The 17,958-nt window shown below is 37.0% G+C and overlaps 1 protein-coding gene across 1 annotated transcript in view; it reads right to left on the bottom strand.

Annotated features, from left to right (window-relative positions):
• The window catches only part of melk (maternal embryonic leucine zipper kinase), a 45,130-nt gene extending 31,781 nt beyond the window's left edge, over nt 1-13,349 (bottom strand). The window contains exons 1-6 of the mRNA XM_061977369.1: nt 13,152-13,349; nt 12,887-12,986; nt 9,201-9,286; nt 2,950-3,066; nt 2,739-2,882; nt 2,584-2,652 (exon numbers count right to left, since the gene is read on the bottom strand). Of these exons, the coding sequence (XP_061833353.1) occupies nt 2,584-2,652; nt 2,739-2,882; nt 2,950-3,066; nt 9,201-9,286; nt 12,887-12,965 (495 nt within the window). The 5' untranslated portion in view covers nt 12,966-12,986; nt 13,152-13,349. The remainder of the gene's footprint in view (nt 1-2,583; nt 2,653-2,738; nt 2,883-2,949; nt 3,067-9,200; nt 9,287-12,886; nt 12,987-13,151) is intronic.
• Between the last annotated feature and the right edge of the window lie 4,609 nt (nt 13,350-17,958).

Below are 17,958 nucleotides of genomic sequence, written 5' to 3'. Positions count from 1 at the left end.
ATTGATAAAAAATAATCTTAATTATTATTTGGCCCATAATTGTGCAGTCCTATGTTTAAGACTTGACCTCATATATGAACACTATTTTTATCTATATGGACAAAAAGTGCAGTTATGTCTTATCTTAAAAAGGGTGCCATCTTGCGAAATGTTCAGATTTATTTTGTAGTATTATCGTGTTTCTGCCATATTACGCTTCCGTCAGTCTACCCCAGGGCAGCTGTGGCTATGAAAGTAGCTTACCACCACCAGGTGTGAATGATTGATGGGTTCTACATGTAAAGCGACTTTGGGTACTTAGAAAAGCGCTATATAAATCCCAGTTATTATTATTATTATTATTACTTTGTTTATAATGCTCGTGTTGCTTTCATGTGCACATTCAACTTTCTACTTGAGGTACATATAGACATTTTTAATGTGTTGTGTTTATTTTAAATAAAACGTGGTTAATGGATTTCAGTATAAGTAGTTTTTGAAAATGTTTAGCACATTTAAAATTACCGCGATAATCATACTTGCCAACCTTGAGACCTCCGATTTCGAGAGGTGGGGGGCGTGGTCGGCGGTGGGGCGGGGGCGTGGTTGGGGCGGGGGCGTGGTTAAGAGGGGAGGAGTATATTTACAGCTAGAATTCACCAAGTCAAGTATTTCATTTATATATATATATATATATAAGAAATACTTGACTCTCAGTTAATTCTAGCTATATATATATATATATATATATATATATATATATATATATAAATAAGAGAAATACTTGAATTTCAGTGTTCATTTATTTACACATATACACACACATAACACTCATCTACTCATTGTTGAGTTAAGGGTTGAATTGTCCATCCTTGTTCTATTCTCTGTCACTATTTTTCTAACCATGCTGAACACCCTCTCTGATGATGCATTCTGCTTCGTCTCCTTGTTGTGTGCGCAGTTGTGCACTGCACTCTCTAAAAGCCTTAGATGCTATTGTCACATATGCATGTACAGTAGATGGCAGTATTGCCCTGTTTAAGAGTGTCACAACATTGCTCTTTACGGCAGACGAACTGTTTTACGGTAGACGAAAACGTGACTGCTGTTGTTGTGTGTTGTTACCGCGCTGGGAGGACGTTAATGAAACTGCCTAACAATAAACCCACATAAGAAACCAAGAACTCGCCCTCGATCATTCTACGGTTATACCGTGATTGGGCAGGCACGCTGTTTATATTGTGGGAAAGCGGACGTGAAAACAGGCTGTCGACACGTCACTCAGGTTCGCATGGAGCTGGAGGGGGCGTGGCCTCCAGCTCCGCCTGAATTTCGGGAGATTTTCGGGAGAAAACTTGTCCTGGGAGGTTTTCGGGAGAGGCGCTGAATTTCGGGAGTCTCCCGGAAAATCCGGGAGGGTTGGCAAGTATGGCGATAATAATGATAACCGTGATCATTATGGTCACAATAACTAGAGATGTCCGATAATATCGGACTGCCGATATTATGGGCCGATAAATGCTTTAAAATGTAATGTCGGAAATTATCGGAATCGGTTTCAAAAAGTAAAATGTATGACTTTTTAAAACGCCGCTGTGTACACGGACGTAAGGAGAAGTACAGAGCGCCAATAAACCTTAAAGGCACTGCCTTTGCGTGCCGGCCCAATCACATAATATCTACGGCTTTTCACACACACACACAAGTGAATGCCAGGCATACTTGGTCAACAGCCATACAGGTCACACTGAGGGTGGCCGTATAAACAACTTTACCACTGTTACAAATATGCGCCACACTGTGAACCCACACCAAACAAGAATGACAAACACCTTTCGGGAAAACATCCGCACCGTAACACAACATAAACACAACAGAAGAAATACTCAGAACCCCTTGCAGCACTAACTCTTCCAGGACGCTACAATATACACCCCCCGCTACCCCCTACCCCACCCCAACCTCCTCATGCGCTCTCAGGGAGAGCATGTCCTAAATTCCAAGCTGCTGTTTTGAGGCATGTTAAAAAAAATAACGAACTTTGTGACTTCAATAATAAATATGGCAGTGCCATGTTGGCACTTTTTTACATGACTTGAGTTGATTTATTTTGGAAAACCTTGTTACATTGTTTAATGCATCCAGCGGGGCATCACAACAAAATTAGGCTTAATAAATAATGTGTTAATTCCACAACTGTATATATCGGTATCGGTTGATATCGGAATCGGTAATTACGAGTTGGACAATATCAGAATATCGGATATCGGCAAAGAAGTCAAGTGAAGTGAAGTGAATTATATTTATATAGCACTTTTCTCTAGTGACTCAAAGCGCTTAACATAGTGAAAACCCAATATCTAAGTTGTATTAAAAGCAGTGTGGGTGGCACTGGGAGCAGGTGGGTAAAGTGTCTTGCCCAAGGACACAACGGCAGAGACTAGGATGGCCGAAGCGGGGATCGAACCTGGAACCCTCTAGTTGCTGGCACAGCCACTCTACCAACCGAGCTATACCGCCCCTAAAAAGCCATTATCGGACATCTCTAACAATAACCGTGACAAGAAATGTTCATACCATGACATCCATAATATGTTGACCTACCTTGGGTTTGGCGCAAAGGCCGAAATCTATAAGCTTCAGGTTGTGGTCTCCATCTATCAACAAGTTTTCCTAAAGTTCAGAAGGACAGCAGGTTTTAGACAGCAAGAGCAGGCCCATAAATCCTAGTTCTGTCTCAACATGACAGCTGCTTTTACCGGTTTGAGGTCTCTGTGCGCGTAACCCTGGCTGTGAACGTAGGCCATGGCAGACACAATCTGCCTGAAAAACACTCTCGTCTCCTCTTCTGACAGACGGTCCTTGGCTATGATGTAATCAAACAACTCTCCCCCAGGGCAGTACTGCAAGAGACAAAAAGAAACATAAGAGAAGACGTACAGGACAGGGGTGTTTAGCATGGATGCTCACCTCTAGTATCATAAAGATCTGAGTGGGCGACTCAATGACTTGGTAGAGACGGCAGATGTGCTGATGACTCAGGTTCTTCATCGCCTCCATCTCCACCTTCACACGAGGCAAATCATCCTGGAAAGACAGTCAGTAATACAGTGTGGTATATCTAAAACTCTGGAATACATTGTGCTTCAATCTGGCTCTCAAATTAGGTGGACACTTTCCCTCCCCTCTCCCTGATCTCTACCGCTTTGCAACTTTGCTTTGTTTTGTCTTAACTTTCTTGTACCCTCTTTTCACACCCCTCTCCAAAATCTAAACAATGGAATTGATCAACTGGCCTCTCAACAAAATTGACAAGATCTTCTCGACCCGCTTGTCCTGACAGAGTGTTTGTTAGACGCACGATGGACTCTTGGGAGAAGTGATGGGTTGTGAGCCTGGTGATTCTTTCAGTCAAGGACGTTGAAGACATCTACAAACCCCGTTTCCATATGAGTTGGGAAATTGTGTTAGATGTAAATATAAACGGAATACAATGATTTACAAATCATTTTCAACCCATATTCAGTTGAATATGCTACAAAGACAACATATTTGATGTTCAAACTAATAAACTTTTTTTTTTTTTGCAAATAATCATTAACTTTACAATTTGATGCCAGCAACACGTGACAAAGAAGTTGGGAAAGGTGGCAATAAATACTGATAAAGTTGAGGAATGCTCATCAAACACTTATTTGGAACATCCCACAGGTGAACAGGCAAATTGAGAACAGGTGGGTATAAAAGTAGATTCTAACATAATAGTGAGAGTCCAGTCCATAGTGGATCTAACATAACAGTGAGAGTCCAGTCCATAGTGGATCTAACATAATATTGTGAGAATCCAGTCCATAGTGGATCCAGCATAATAGTGTGAGAGTCCAGTCCATAGTGGATCTAACATAATAGTGTGAGAGTCCAGTCCATAGTGGATCTAACATAATAGTGAGAGAGTCCAGTCCATAGCGGATCTAACATAATAGTGAGAGAGTCCAATCCATAGTGGATCCAGCATAATATTGTGAGAGTCCAGTCCATAGTGGATCTGACATACTGTAATAGTGAGAGTCCAGTCCATAGTGGATCTAACATAATAGTGTGAGAGTCCAATACGATGACTTCTGCTTTGTTTGATCAGCCGTTTTACTGCCGTGTTTGGAAACAACTAAGGTATATAAATAAACATTTACAGAATATTCCTGTGTAAATAACTCATCTCACAACGTATAAATATGCGGCTTATAGTCTGGTGCGGCTAATGTATGAAAAAAAAATGTTTTCCCTATAATGTAGTGGGTGTGGCTTATATACTCTATAGTTTGGAAAACATGTTTATAATCCAGTACTCAAACTTAATTTGTTCCATCAATTGAGTAATGGGATAAAAAACACTTTTATAAACAGTGTAAATAAACAAAGACTAGCATGCTAGCCATTTTCAACATTAAAAATGCACATTTAGCATTCGTGCATTAGTAAAAAGTTAAAATAAAATTTAACGATTAAGCGAAACAAGAGAATATAAATCCAAGCTTTTCTCCTAATCTATTGAATGATTGCAGTTGGAGATGCGATGGTGCCAAATTATCCCAGATGTACAAACCCCGTTTCCATATGAGTTGGGAAATTGTGTTAGATGTAAATATAAACGGAATACAATGATTTGCAAATCCTTTTCAACCCATATTCAGTTGAATATGCTACAAAGACAACATATTTGATGTTCAAACTCATAAACATTTTTTTTTTGCAAATAATCATTAACTTTAGAATTTGATGCCAGCAACACGTGACAAAAAAGTTGGGAAAGGTGGCAATAAATACTGATAAAGTTGAGGAATGCTCATCAAACACTTATTTGGAACATCCCACAGGTGAACAGGCTAATTGGGAACAGGTGGGTGCCATGATTGGGTATAAAAGTAGATTCCATGTAATGCTCAGTCATTCACAAACAAGGATGGGGCGAGGGTCACCACTTTGTCAACAAATGTTTGAGCAAATTGTTGAACAGTTTAAGAAAAACCTTTCTCAACCAGCTATTGCAAGGAATGTAGGGATTTCACCATCTACGGTCCGTAATATCATCAAAGGGTTCAGAGAATCTGGAGAATTCACTGCACGTAAGCAGCTAAACCCGTGACCTTCCATCCCTCAGGCTGTACTGCATCAACAAGCGACATCAGTGTGTAAAGGATATCACCACATGGGCTCAGGAACACTTCAGAAGCCCACTGTCAGTAACTACAGTTGGCCGCAACATCTGTAAGTGCAAGTTAAAACTCACCTATGCAAGGCGAAAACCGTTTATCAACAACACCCAGAAACCCCGTCCGCTTCGCTGGGCCTGAGCTCATCTAAGATGGACTGATACAAAGTGGAAAAGTGTTCTGAGGTCTGACAAGTCCACATTTCAAATTGTTTTTGGAAACTGTGGACGTCGTGTCCTCCGGACCAAAGAGGAAAAGAACCATCCGGATTGTTATAGACGCAAAGTTGAAAAGGCACCATGTGTGATGGTATGGGGGTGTATTAGTGCCCAAGACATGGGTAACTTACGTACACATCTGTGAAGATGCGCCATTAACGCTGAAAGGTACATACAGGTTTTGGAGCAACATATGTTGCCATCCAAGCAACGTTACCATGGACGCCCCTGCTTATTTCAGCAAGACAATGCCAAGCCACGTGTTACATCAACGTGGCTTCATAGTAAAAGAGTGCGGGTACTAGACTGGCCTGCCTGTAGTCCAGACCTGTCTCCCATTGAAAATGTGTGGCGCATTATGAAGCCTAAAATAGCACAACGGAGACCCCCGGACTGTTGAACAACTTAAGCTGTACATCAAGCAAGAATGGGAAAGAATTCCACCTGAGAAGCTTCAAAAATGTGTCTCCTCAGTTCCCAAACGTTTACTGAGTGTTGTTAAAAGGAAATGCCATGTAACACAGTGGTGAACATGCCCTTTCCCAACTACTTTGGCACGTGTTGCAGCCATGAAATTCTAAGTTAATTATTATTTGCAAAAAAAAAAAAAAAGTTTATGAGTTTGAACATCAAATATCTTGTCTTTGTAGTGCATTCAATTGAATATGGGTTGAAAAGGATTTGCAAATCATTGTATTCCGTTTATATTTACATCTAACACAATTTCCCAACTCATATGGAAACGGGGTTTGTACCATGAATTGATTAACGTGGACCCCGACTTAAACAAGTTGGGTGTTACCATTTAGTGGTCAATTGTACGGAATATGTACTGTACTGTGCAATCTACTAACAAAAATGTTTAAATCAATCATTCAAACCTATTTGTAACCATGATAACAGGACATCTGTTGATTGGAGTAAGCCTTGCATTGGTGTATCGGTGAATTGGAAGATGCTATCAGCCGTTCACGATACTCTAAAGCTGCCACAAACGATTGAAAGACGGTCAAAGCTTTGGGTACCTAGACTTTTGTAGTTTCTGGCCTAAATCGCAAACTGGATAAAACCTTCGAGAAGATCTGCGAAGCGAAATTATTATAATTTGACAGCTGGAACGAATAACTAAACGCACAAAAAACATTGGAATGTGTTTGCTTGCCCTAACCAAAACAATCCTTATCTACAATTTAACTCCCTATGCATTGACCTTGGCAGCAAACACAGCAGTGAGACCAGTGCAGCGAAAGACCCCCTAAATCCCTTCCCCCTTTTCAAAGACACATGGAATGTTGACTCTGTTCCGTGATGCCGAACGGAGCGACTTCCAGGCATACGGACAAACACGCACCCATGGACGACCTCCACAGTTACGCACGCATACAGTACACAACACGCCTTCACCGCTCACCCCTGTGTTATGATGAAGGCAGCAGCGCCCCCTGGTGGCAGCGAATCCGGGCCCTATGCCCGTCCCTTCGCCCCATTGCAAATCTTGAGTTTTGTGTATTGTAATGTGTATATATGCTTTGTTCAAGGTTTTTTCCTGGTCTCAAACTAAGCCCCTTATAGGAGCTTAAATTGGGATTTGCTTTTTTCACCTCATTCGCCTGACCCCATGTTTGACCTTTTTCCTACCTTTTTTTTATTTATCATGTAGAAAGCTGGAACGCAAATGGCGCGCGACTAAATTTGAGGTTTTCCATCAAGCATGGAGTGATAGTTTAATCATTTATAAACGCATGCTTACCTTAGCTAAAGCTAAATACTACTCAAATCTCATCCGCCTCAACAAAAACAATCCTAAATTTTTGTTTAGTACAGTAGCATCACTAACCCAACAAGGGACTCCTCCCAGTAGCTCCACCCACTCGGCAGATGACTTTATGAATTTCTTTAATAAAAATCATTAAAAAGGAGATTAAAGACAACGCATCCTAGCTACAACTGGGTTCTATTAACACAGATACGACTGTATATACGACGGATACCGCCCTCCAAAATAGTCTGTCTCTTTTTGATGAAAATTGCTGCACAGCAGCTAAATGAACACTTAGTGTCTAACAATCTCTGTGAACCTTTTCAATCCGGTTTCAGGGCAAATCACTCTACGGAGACAGCCCTCGCAAAAATGACTAATGATCTACTGCTAACGATGGATTCTGATGCGTCATCTATGTTGCTGCTTCTTGATCTTAGCGCTGCTTTCGATACCGTCCATCATAATATTTTATTAGAGCGTATCAAAACACGTATTGGTATGTCAGACTTAGCCTTGTCGTGGTTTAACTCTTATCTTACTGACAGGATGCAGTGCGTCTCCCATAATAATGTGACCTCGGACTATGTTAACGTGTGGAGTTCCCCAGGGTTCGGTTCTTGGCCCTGCACTCTTTAGTATTTACATGCTGCTGCTAGGCGACATCATACGCAAATACGGTGTTAGCTTTCATTGTTATGCTGATGACACCCAACTCTACCAGCCCCTAAAGCTGACTGATTGTAGTCAGCTGGAGGCGTGTCTTAATGAAATTAAACAATGGATGTTTGCTAACTTTTTGCAACTCAACGCCAAGAAAACGGAAATGGTGATTATCGGTCCTGCTAGACACCGACATTTATTTAGTAATACCACCTTAACATTTGACAACCAAACAATTACACAAGGCGACTCAGTAAAGAATCTGGGTATTATCTTCCACACAACTCTCTCGTTTGAATCACACATTAAGAGTGGTACTCTTTCATCTCCGTAATATCGCAAAAATGTGTTCCATTTTGTCCACTAGCGACGCTGAGATCATTATTCCTGCGTTCGTTACGTCTCGTCTCGACTACTGTAACGCATTGTTTTTCAACCTTTTTTGAGCCAAGGCACATTTTTTGCGTTGAAAAAATCCGAACGCACACCACCAGCAGAAATCATTAAAAAATGAAACTCAGTTGACAGTAAAAAGCCCTTGTCGCAATTGTTGGATATGAATTCAAACCATAACCAATCATGCATCACTATAGCTCTTCTCTCAAAGTAGGTGTACTGTCACCACCTGTCACATCACGCCGTGACTTATTTGGAGTTTTTTGTTGTTTTCCTGTGCGTAGTGTTTAAGTTCTCGTCTTGCGCTCCTATTTTGGTGGCTTTTTCTCTTTTTTTAGTATTTTCCTGTAGCAGTTTCATGTCTTCCTTTGAGCGATATTTCCCGCATCTACTTTGTTTTAGCAATCAAGAATATTTCAGTTGTTTTTATCCTTCTTTGTGGGGACATTGTTGATTGTCATGTCATGTTCGGATGTACTTTGTGGACGCCGTCTTTGCTCCACAGTAAGTCTTTGCTGTCGTCCAGCATTCTGTATTTGTTTACTTTGTAGCCAGTTCAGTTTTAGTTTTGTTCTGCATAGCCTTCCCTAAGCTTCAATACCTTTTCTTAGGGGCACTCACCTTTTGTTTATATTTGGTTTAAGCATTAGATACCTTTTTACCTGCACACTTCCTCCCGCTGTTTCCGACATCTCATTGTCATCCCATAGGGTTGAGTTTTTTCTTGCCCTGATGTGGGTTCTGAGCCGAGGATGTCATTGTGGCTTGTGCAGCCCTTTGAGACACTCGTGATTTAGGGCTATATAAGTAAACTTTGATTGATTGATTGATAAGGTGGCAGCTCACAAAGGAGTTCATTGAGACGTTGAGGAAGAAATACAAATACACCCTAAAAGTATTTGAATATTATTGTGGCTTAACTCATCAGAGTGGGTGCCTAACAATGAAGAAATGATCCATAATTTGTAGACTTACCCCGAGGTCCTTCTTGTTCATGATCTTAACGGCCACCTTCTCGCCTGTCAGGATGTGCCGACCGAGTTTCACTTTGGCGAAGCCGCCTAAAAACCATTGCAATGTTACATTTACACCGGAAATAACACCATTTGTTGCGTCATCAAAACCATTGTAATGTTACATTTACAGCGGAAATAACACCATTTGTTGCGTCATCAAAACCATTGTAATGTTACATTTACAGCGGAAATAACACCATTTGTTGCGTCATCAAAACCATTGTAATGTTACATTTACACCGGAAATAACACCATTTGTTGCGTCATCAAAACCATTGTAATGTTACATTTACAGCGGAAATAACACCATTTGTTGCATCAACAAAACCATTGTAATGTTACATTTACACCGGAAATAACACCATTTGTTGCATCAACAAAACCATTGTAATGTTACATTTACACCGGAAATAACACCATTTGTTGCATCAACAAAACCATTGTAATGTTACATTTACACCGGAAATAACACTATTTGTTGCATCAACAAAACCATTGTAATGTTACATTTACACCGGAAATAACACCATTTGTTGCATCAACAAAACCATTGTAATGTTACATTTACACCAGAAATAACACCATTTGTTGCATCAACAAAACCATTGTAATGTTACATTTACACCGGAAATAACACCATTTGTTGCATCAACAAAACCATTGTAATGTTACATTTACACCGGAAATAACACTATTTGTTGCATCAACAAAACCATTGTAATGTTACATTTACACCGGAAATAACACCATTTGTTGCATCAACAAAACCATTGTAATGTTACATTTACACCGGAAATAACAGCATTTGTTGCATCAACAAAACCACTGTAATGTTACATTTACACCGGAAATAACACCATTTGTTGCGTCAACAAAACCATTGTAATGTTACATTTACACCGGAAATAACACCATTTGTTGCACCAACAAAACCATGGTAATGTTACATTTACACCGGAAATAACACCATTTGTTGCATCAACAAAACCACTGTAATGGTACATTCACACCGAAAATAACACCATTTGTTGCATCAACAAAACCATTGTAATGTTACATTTACACCGGAAATAACACCATTTGTTGCGTCAACAAAACCATTGTAATGTTACATTTACACCGGAAATAACAACATTTGTTGCATCAACAAAACCACTGTAATGTTACATTTACACCGGAAATAACACCATTTGTTGCGTCAACAAAACCACTGTAATGGTACATTTACACCGGAAATAACACCATTTGTTGCATCAACAAAACCATTGTAATGTTACATTTACACCGGAAATAACAGCATTTGTTGCATCAACAAAACCACTGTAATGTTACATTTACACCGGAAATAACACCATTTGTTGCATCAACAAAACCATGGTAATGTTACATTTACACCGGAAATAACACCATTTGTTGCATCAACAAAACCATGGTAATGTTACATTTACACCGGAAATAACACCATTTGTTGCATCTACAAAACCATTGTAATGTTACATTTACATAAAAAATAACACCATTTGTTGCATCAACAAAACCATAGACATCTTATAAGTAGACGCAGCATCGAGCGCTACTGTCGACTGGCGCTGACGAGACGCGGGGCCGCCATCTTGGAGTGGTGATCCGCTCCACTCAGTGCAATTCCTTTGGCAGGAGCAATGAACTGTCAGCGCATTTAATTCATCTTACCTCACTGAATACCACTGATTTTCACGCAGTTTTTTGTCATACGTGTAGCTATGATAAAGGACACATGTTTTATTATTCATAGTTTGCTTAACAGTAATAGAATATTCTTATATGCTATAAGTGACCAGACGTCCGAGATCAAAACTGGGAACATAATCCCAGAGAAGGGGGAAAAAACGGTCAGCTATTTTTAAATGGAAGAAACAATATGATTAGGTTATGTATACATGCGTATATCCTACATAAACAATGTTTGAATACATTAGATATCTATATATATATCTTAGGGACCTATAGACTGTATCTCTGTTCAGAATAAAACCAAATTCTGTCTTACCCAACAATGTTAGTATTTTAATATTGTTACTTGAAGACTTATTCCTGGTTACAATTATACTGTTAAGAAAGTATTGTCTTATACTTTGCCTAAAATGAGAATGCATCATAATCAGTGGCGGCTGGTGAATTTTGTTTTAGGTGGGGCTGAAAGTTTGTAAACCAAACCCCTGTAGGGGGGGTCATCCTCCCCCAGAAGATTTCTTTGTGATTTTCACCTACTCAGTGACCTAGTGGTTAGAGTGTCCGCCCTGAGATGGGTAGGTTGTGAGTTCAAACCCCGGCCGAGTCATACCGAAGACTATAAAAATGGGAGCCATTACCTCCCACTCAACATCAAGGGTTGGAATTGGGGGTTAAATCACCAAAAATGATTCCCGGGCACGGCACCGCTGCTGCCCACTGGTCCCCTCACCTCCCAGGGGGTGAACAAGGGTGATGGGTCAAATGCAGAGGACAAATTTCACCACACCTAGTGTGTGTGTGTGTGTGTGTGACAATCATTGGTACTTTAATTTTAACATACAAATATAAAAAATAATGAAGACAAAATAGAAAATTTCATAGGTTTGCAGAGAACTACCGGTATATACAATATGCACACTGAAGGCATGATGCCACCATAGGTTTCAAGTATGACATTTTTAAATGTAATTAATTTCATTGACAAGCAATTCTATTATGGTCACACTTCGGGCAGTAACTAACAACTAATTTGATAATCGATTAATCTGTCGATTAGTCGATTAATAATCGGATAAAAGAGACAAACTACATTTCTATCCTTTCCAGTATTTTATTGAAAAAAAACAGCATACTGGCACCATACTTATTTTGATTATTGTTTCTCAGCTGTTTGTAAATGTTGCAGTTTATAAATAAAGGTTTATAAAAAAAAAAAAAAATTTAAATAGTAGCCTCTGCGCATAGCATAGATCCAACGAATCGATGACTAAATTAATTGACAACTATTTTTATAATCGATTTTAATCGATTTAATCGATTAGTTGTTGCAGCCCTAATCACACTCTTGTTTGCTAGCGGCTACGATTTCAGTACCATTGAAGATCTTTGCTCCTTCTCAACTCTGTGGTAATATTCTTTTCACAAAATAGAACCAGTAGTACGTTAATGTTAAATCTTACTTGTGAAAAGTAATCCCCCGATTCCTATATTCAACAGTCCGCTCATTTGAGCAGGCAAACGCTGAACACCAACCCGGCATCTTTGTTTTCTACCTGTCAACTGTCAGTTTAGCATCTTTGTTTTCTACCTGTCAACTGTCAGTTTAGCATCTTTGTTTTCTACCTGTCAACTGTCAGTTTAGCATCTTTGTTTTCTACCTGTAAACTGTCAGTTTAGCATCTTTATTTTCTACCTATAAACTGTCAGTTTATCATCTTTGTTTTCTACCTGTCAACTGTCAGTTTAGCATCTTTGTTTTCTACCTGTCAACTGTCAGTTTAGGCTCCTCATCACCACTTAAAGATGGCGGCCCAATTTCTCGCGTCACAGCAGCCAATGCTGCGTCTACTTAAAAGATGTCTATGAACAAAACCATTGTAATGTTACATTTACACCGGCAATAACAGCATTTGTTGCATCAACAAACTTTACCCGAGCCGATAGTTTCATAAAGCTCGTAGTATTTGTGAAGCTCCTCGGCCAAGCGGGGCTCGCTCCTTTCCACCGGCATCCTCGCTTCTCCAGCCGCTCGCTGGGGGGACAAAACACTGATATTAAAGTAGAGACATCATAAATAGTTGGCATTACAAACCAGTGCGTTGCTAAAATGTCAAGACCAGCAGCTAACACGAATTAGCTCTGCTAGGTTCGTCCCAGCGAGGCGCGTAAACAAAAGAATGAAAGAAACATAACTTACAACAGATGGCGTTTGTTGGAGTTATAAATATGCCAGCGGGTGCACAAGACGCCTAAAAGCGATTGAATCCGTCTTCGGTGAAGCAACAGTTGACAAAAAGTCACTTTGACCGAAATGGTTTGTCAAACTAATTTGAATTTCGCACGGCGTCATCCTTAACTTTCTGCTTCCGTTTAAGGCCACGCCCCCAGCCTCCTGTTGGTGGGTATAGGTACTGCAGCCATGAAGCATTGAAGGATTCAATGTTGCAACTGACTTTGTGGAACTTTATTTTGACTTTGTGAAACTTTATTTTGACTTTGTGAAACTTTATTTTGACTTTTGAAACCTTTTTTTGACTTTGTGAAACTTTATTTTGACTTTGTAAAGCTTTATTTTGACTTTGTGAAACTTTATTTTGACTTTGTGAAAACTTTTTTTGACTTTGTAAAAACTTTTTTTGACTTTGTGAAAACTTTATTTTGACTTTGTGAAACATTATTTTGACTTTGTGAAACATTATTTTGACTTTGTGAAACATTATTTTGACTTTGTGAAACCTTTTTTTGACTTTGTGAAACCTTTTTTGACTTTGTGAAACCTTTTTTTTGACATTGTGAAACTTTATTTTGACTTTGTGAAACCTTTTTTTTGACTTTGTGAAACCTTTTTTGACTTTGTGAAACTTTATTTTGACTTTGTGAAACTTTATTTTGACTTTGTGAAACTTTATTTTGACTTTGTGAAACTTTATTTTGACTTTTGAAACCTTTTTTTGACTTTGTGAAACTTTATTTTGACTTTTGAAACCTTTTTTTGACTTTGTAAAACCTTTTTTTGACTTTGTGAAACATTATTTTGACTTTGTAAAGCTTTATTTTGACTTTGTGAAACTTTATTTTGACTTTGTGAAAACTTTTTTTGACTTTGTGAAAACTTTTTTTGACTTTGTGAAAACTTTATTTTGACTTTGTGAAACATTATTTTGACTTTGTGAAACATTATTTTGACTTTGTGAAACATTATTTTGACTTTGTGAAACCTTTTTTTGACTTTGTGAAACCTTTTTTGACTTTGTGAAACCTTTTTTTTGACATTGTGAAACTTTATTTTGACTTTGTGAAACCTTTTTTTGACTTTGTGAAACCTTTTTTGACTTTGTGAAACTTTATTTTGACTTTGTGAAACTTTATTTTGACTTTGTGAAACTTTATTTTGACTTTGTGAAACTTTATTTTGACTTTTGAAACCTTTTTTTGACTTTGTGAAACTTTATTTTGACTTTTGAAACCTTTTTTTGACTTTGTAAAACCTTTTTTTGACTTTGTGAAACATTATTTTGACTTTGTAAAGCTTTATTTTGACTTTGTGAAACTTTATTTTGACTTTGTGAAAACTTTTTTTGACTTTGTGAAAACTTTATTTTGACTTTGTGAAACATTATTTTGACTTTGTGAAACATTATTTTGACTTTGTGAAACATTATTTTGACTTTGTGAAACCTTTTTTTGACTTTGTGAAACCTTTTTTGACTTTGTGAAACCTTTTTTTTGACATTGTGAAACTTTATTTTGACTTTGTGAAACCTTTTTTTGACTTTGTGAAACCTTTTTTGACTTTGTGAAACTTTATTTTGACTTTGTGAAACTTTATTTTGACTTTGTGAAACCTTTTTTTGACTTTGTGAAACCTTTTTTGGACTTTATGAAACCTTTTTTTTACTTTGTGAAACTTTATTTTGACTTTGTGAAACTTTATTTTGACTTTGTGAAACATTATTTTGATTTTGTGAAACATTATTTTGACTTTGTGAAACCTTTTTTTGACTTTGTGAAACTTTATTATGACTTTGTGAAACTTTATTTTGACTTTGTGAAACTTTATTTTGACTTTGTGAAACTTTATTTTGACTTTGTGAAACTTTATTTTGACTTTGTGAAACATTATTTTGACTTTGTGAAACTTTATTTTGACTTTGTGAAACATTATTTTGACTTTGTGAAACTTGATTTTGACTTTGTGAAACTTTATTTTGACTTTGTGAAACATTATTTTGACTTTGTTAAACATTATTTTGACTTTGTGAAACATTATTTTGACTTTGTGAAACTTGATTTTGACTTTGTGAAACTTGATTTTGACTTTGTGAAACATTATTTTGACTTGTGAAACTTGATCTTGACTTTGTGAAACTTGATTTTGACTTTGTGAAACTTGATTTTGACTTTGTGAAACCTTTTTTGACTTTGTGAAACCTTTTTTAAATTTGTGAAACATTCTTTTGAGTTTGTGAAACCTTTTTTTTTGAGTTTACGAAACATTGTTTTGACTTTGTGAAATATTTAGAGTTTATGAAACATTATTTTGAGTTAGTGAAACCTTTTTTTGAGTTTGTGACACCTTTTTTAGAGTTTGTGAAAACTTTTTTTTGACTTTGTGAAACATTATTTTGACTCTGTGAAAACATTGTTTTGACTTTGTGAAACATTATTTTGACTTTGTGAAACATTATTTTGACTTTGTGAAACCTTTTTTTGACTTTGTGAAACCTTTTTTTGACTTTGTGAAACCTTTTTTTGACATTGTGAAACTTTATTTTGACTTTGTGAAACCTTTTTTTGACTTTGTGAAACCTTTTTTTGACTTTGTGAAACCTTTTTTTGATTTTGTGAAACTTTATTTTGACTTTGTGAAACTTTATTTTGACTTTGTGAAACTTTATTTTGACTTTGTGAAACTTTATTTTGACTTTGTGAAACATTATTTTGATTTTGTGAAACATTATTTTGACTTTGTGAAACCTTTTTTTGACTTTGTGAAACTTTATTTTGACTTTGTGAAACTTTATTTTGACTTTGTGAAACTTTATTTTGACTTTGTGAAACATTATTTTGACTTTGTGAAACTTGATTTTGACTTTGTGAAACTTGATTTTGACTTTGTGAAACTTGATTTTGACTTTGTGAAACATTATTTTGACTTTGTTAAACATTATTTTGACTTTGTGAAACTTGATTTTGACTTTGTGAAACTTGATTTTGACTTTGTGAAACTTGATTTTGACTTTGTGAAACTTGATCTTGACTTTGTGAAACTTGATTTTGACTTTGTGAAACTTTATTTTGACTTTATGAAACCTTTTTTTGACTTTGTGAAACCTTTTTTAAGTTTGTGAAACATTCTTTTGAGTTTGTGAAACCTTTTTTTTTTGAGTTTATGAAACATTGTTTTGACTTTGTGAAATATTTAGAGTTTATGAAACATTATTTTGAGTTAGTGAAACCTTTTTTTGAGTTTGTGAAACCTTTTTTTTGAGTTTGTGACACCTTTTTTAGAGTTTGTGAAAACTTTTTTTTGACTTTGTGAAACATTATTTTGACTCTGTGAAACATTATTTTGACTTTGTGAAATATTTAGAGTTTATGAAACATTATTTTGAGTTAGTGAAACCTTTTTTTGAGTTTGTGTAACCTTTTTTTGAGTTTGTGAAACCTTTTTTTGAGTTTGTGAAACCTTTTTTTGAGTTTGTGAAAACTTTTTTTTGACTTTGTGAAACATTATTTTGAGTTAGTGAAACATTATTTTGACATTGTGAAACCTTTTTTGTAAAACCTTGTAAATAATGAAGATTAAAAATCAATTACAAACTTTTTTCTTATAAAACTGGAAACAAGTTCTCCTATTCTTTCTGTTTCTGTAATATTGCAATATTTTCTCATAAATGATTGCTTTTTTATGTAAAATTATTACTTTTTCATGCAAAATGGCGAAATTTGTCATACATTTCTGACTTTTATCGCAATATTTCCAATTTCTTTGTTGTTCTTGTAAAACAGTGACATTTTTTGAGTACAATTATAACTTTTGTCATCATTTTGCCAAGTAAAATTCCGATTATTATTATAACATTGCCAACATTTTTAAGTTTCTCTTATGAAATAGTGACTTTTGTCAAGTAAAATTACGACTCTTCACAAAATTGCCAACATTTTAAGCTTTTCTTGTAAAATTCAAATTTTTATCACGACATTGCACAAATATTCAGTTGTTCTTGTCAAATTTGGACTTGCGTTGAGTAAAATTATGACTTTTATTATAACACTGCCAAAAGTTTTTCTTGTGAAATTGTGACCTTTTTCTTGAGAAATTCCAAATAATTTTTCACAACAAGCTTTTTTATATGTGCATAGCATGTATATATTATTAATGTTGTCAATACTAATCTGTATATATCTAGAAAGGCTGGTCCTAAAGAGGGAGGCATTTTTCTAAGAAATACAAGAGTGTGTGTGTGTGTGTGTGTGTGTGTGTGTGTGTGTGTGTGTGTGTGTGTGTGTGTGTGTGTGTGTGTGTGTGTGTGTGTGTGTGTACCTTCCCTCAGTCTCTCCATGGCTGGATGGGGTGGCAGGACCTTTGCTCCTTGCAGCTGGTTCTCCTCCAGACCTTTTGTGTATCCAGCCAACAGCAGGTGTTGGTGGTCCCGGAGCCAAGGTAGGATGTCTGCTCATCCAACGCATGATTTATGTCATTCATGCACAATTTGCATCATTGTCGGTACACTATTTGGCAAAGTCCCGACCTCTCATACTTCCAGTAGTGTGTACTGTATGAGAGCATTTCAGTAGTGTGTATGAGGGCATTTCAGTTGTGTGTTTGAGAGATTTTCAGTCGTGTATATGAGAGTGTTTGAGTCGTGTGTATGAGAGCGTTTCAGTCGTGTTTATGAGTGTGTCTCAATAGTGTGCATGGGTGTATGAAAGTGTTTCAGTCGTGTGTATGAGAGCGTTTCAGTTGTGTGAGTGAGAGCGTTTCAGTCGTGTGTCTGACA

The sequence above is a fragment of the Nerophis lumbriciformis genome, linkage group LG16 (genome assembly GCF_033978685.3).
Source record: "Nerophis lumbriciformis linkage group LG16, RoL_Nlum_v2.1, whole genome shotgun sequence".
Taxonomy (NCBI): Eukaryota; Metazoa; Chordata; class Actinopteri; order Syngnathiformes; family Syngnathidae; genus Nerophis; species Nerophis lumbriciformis.
Note: the sequence above shows the minus strand (reverse complement) of the source record. Positions and strands in the feature narration are given on the sequence as shown.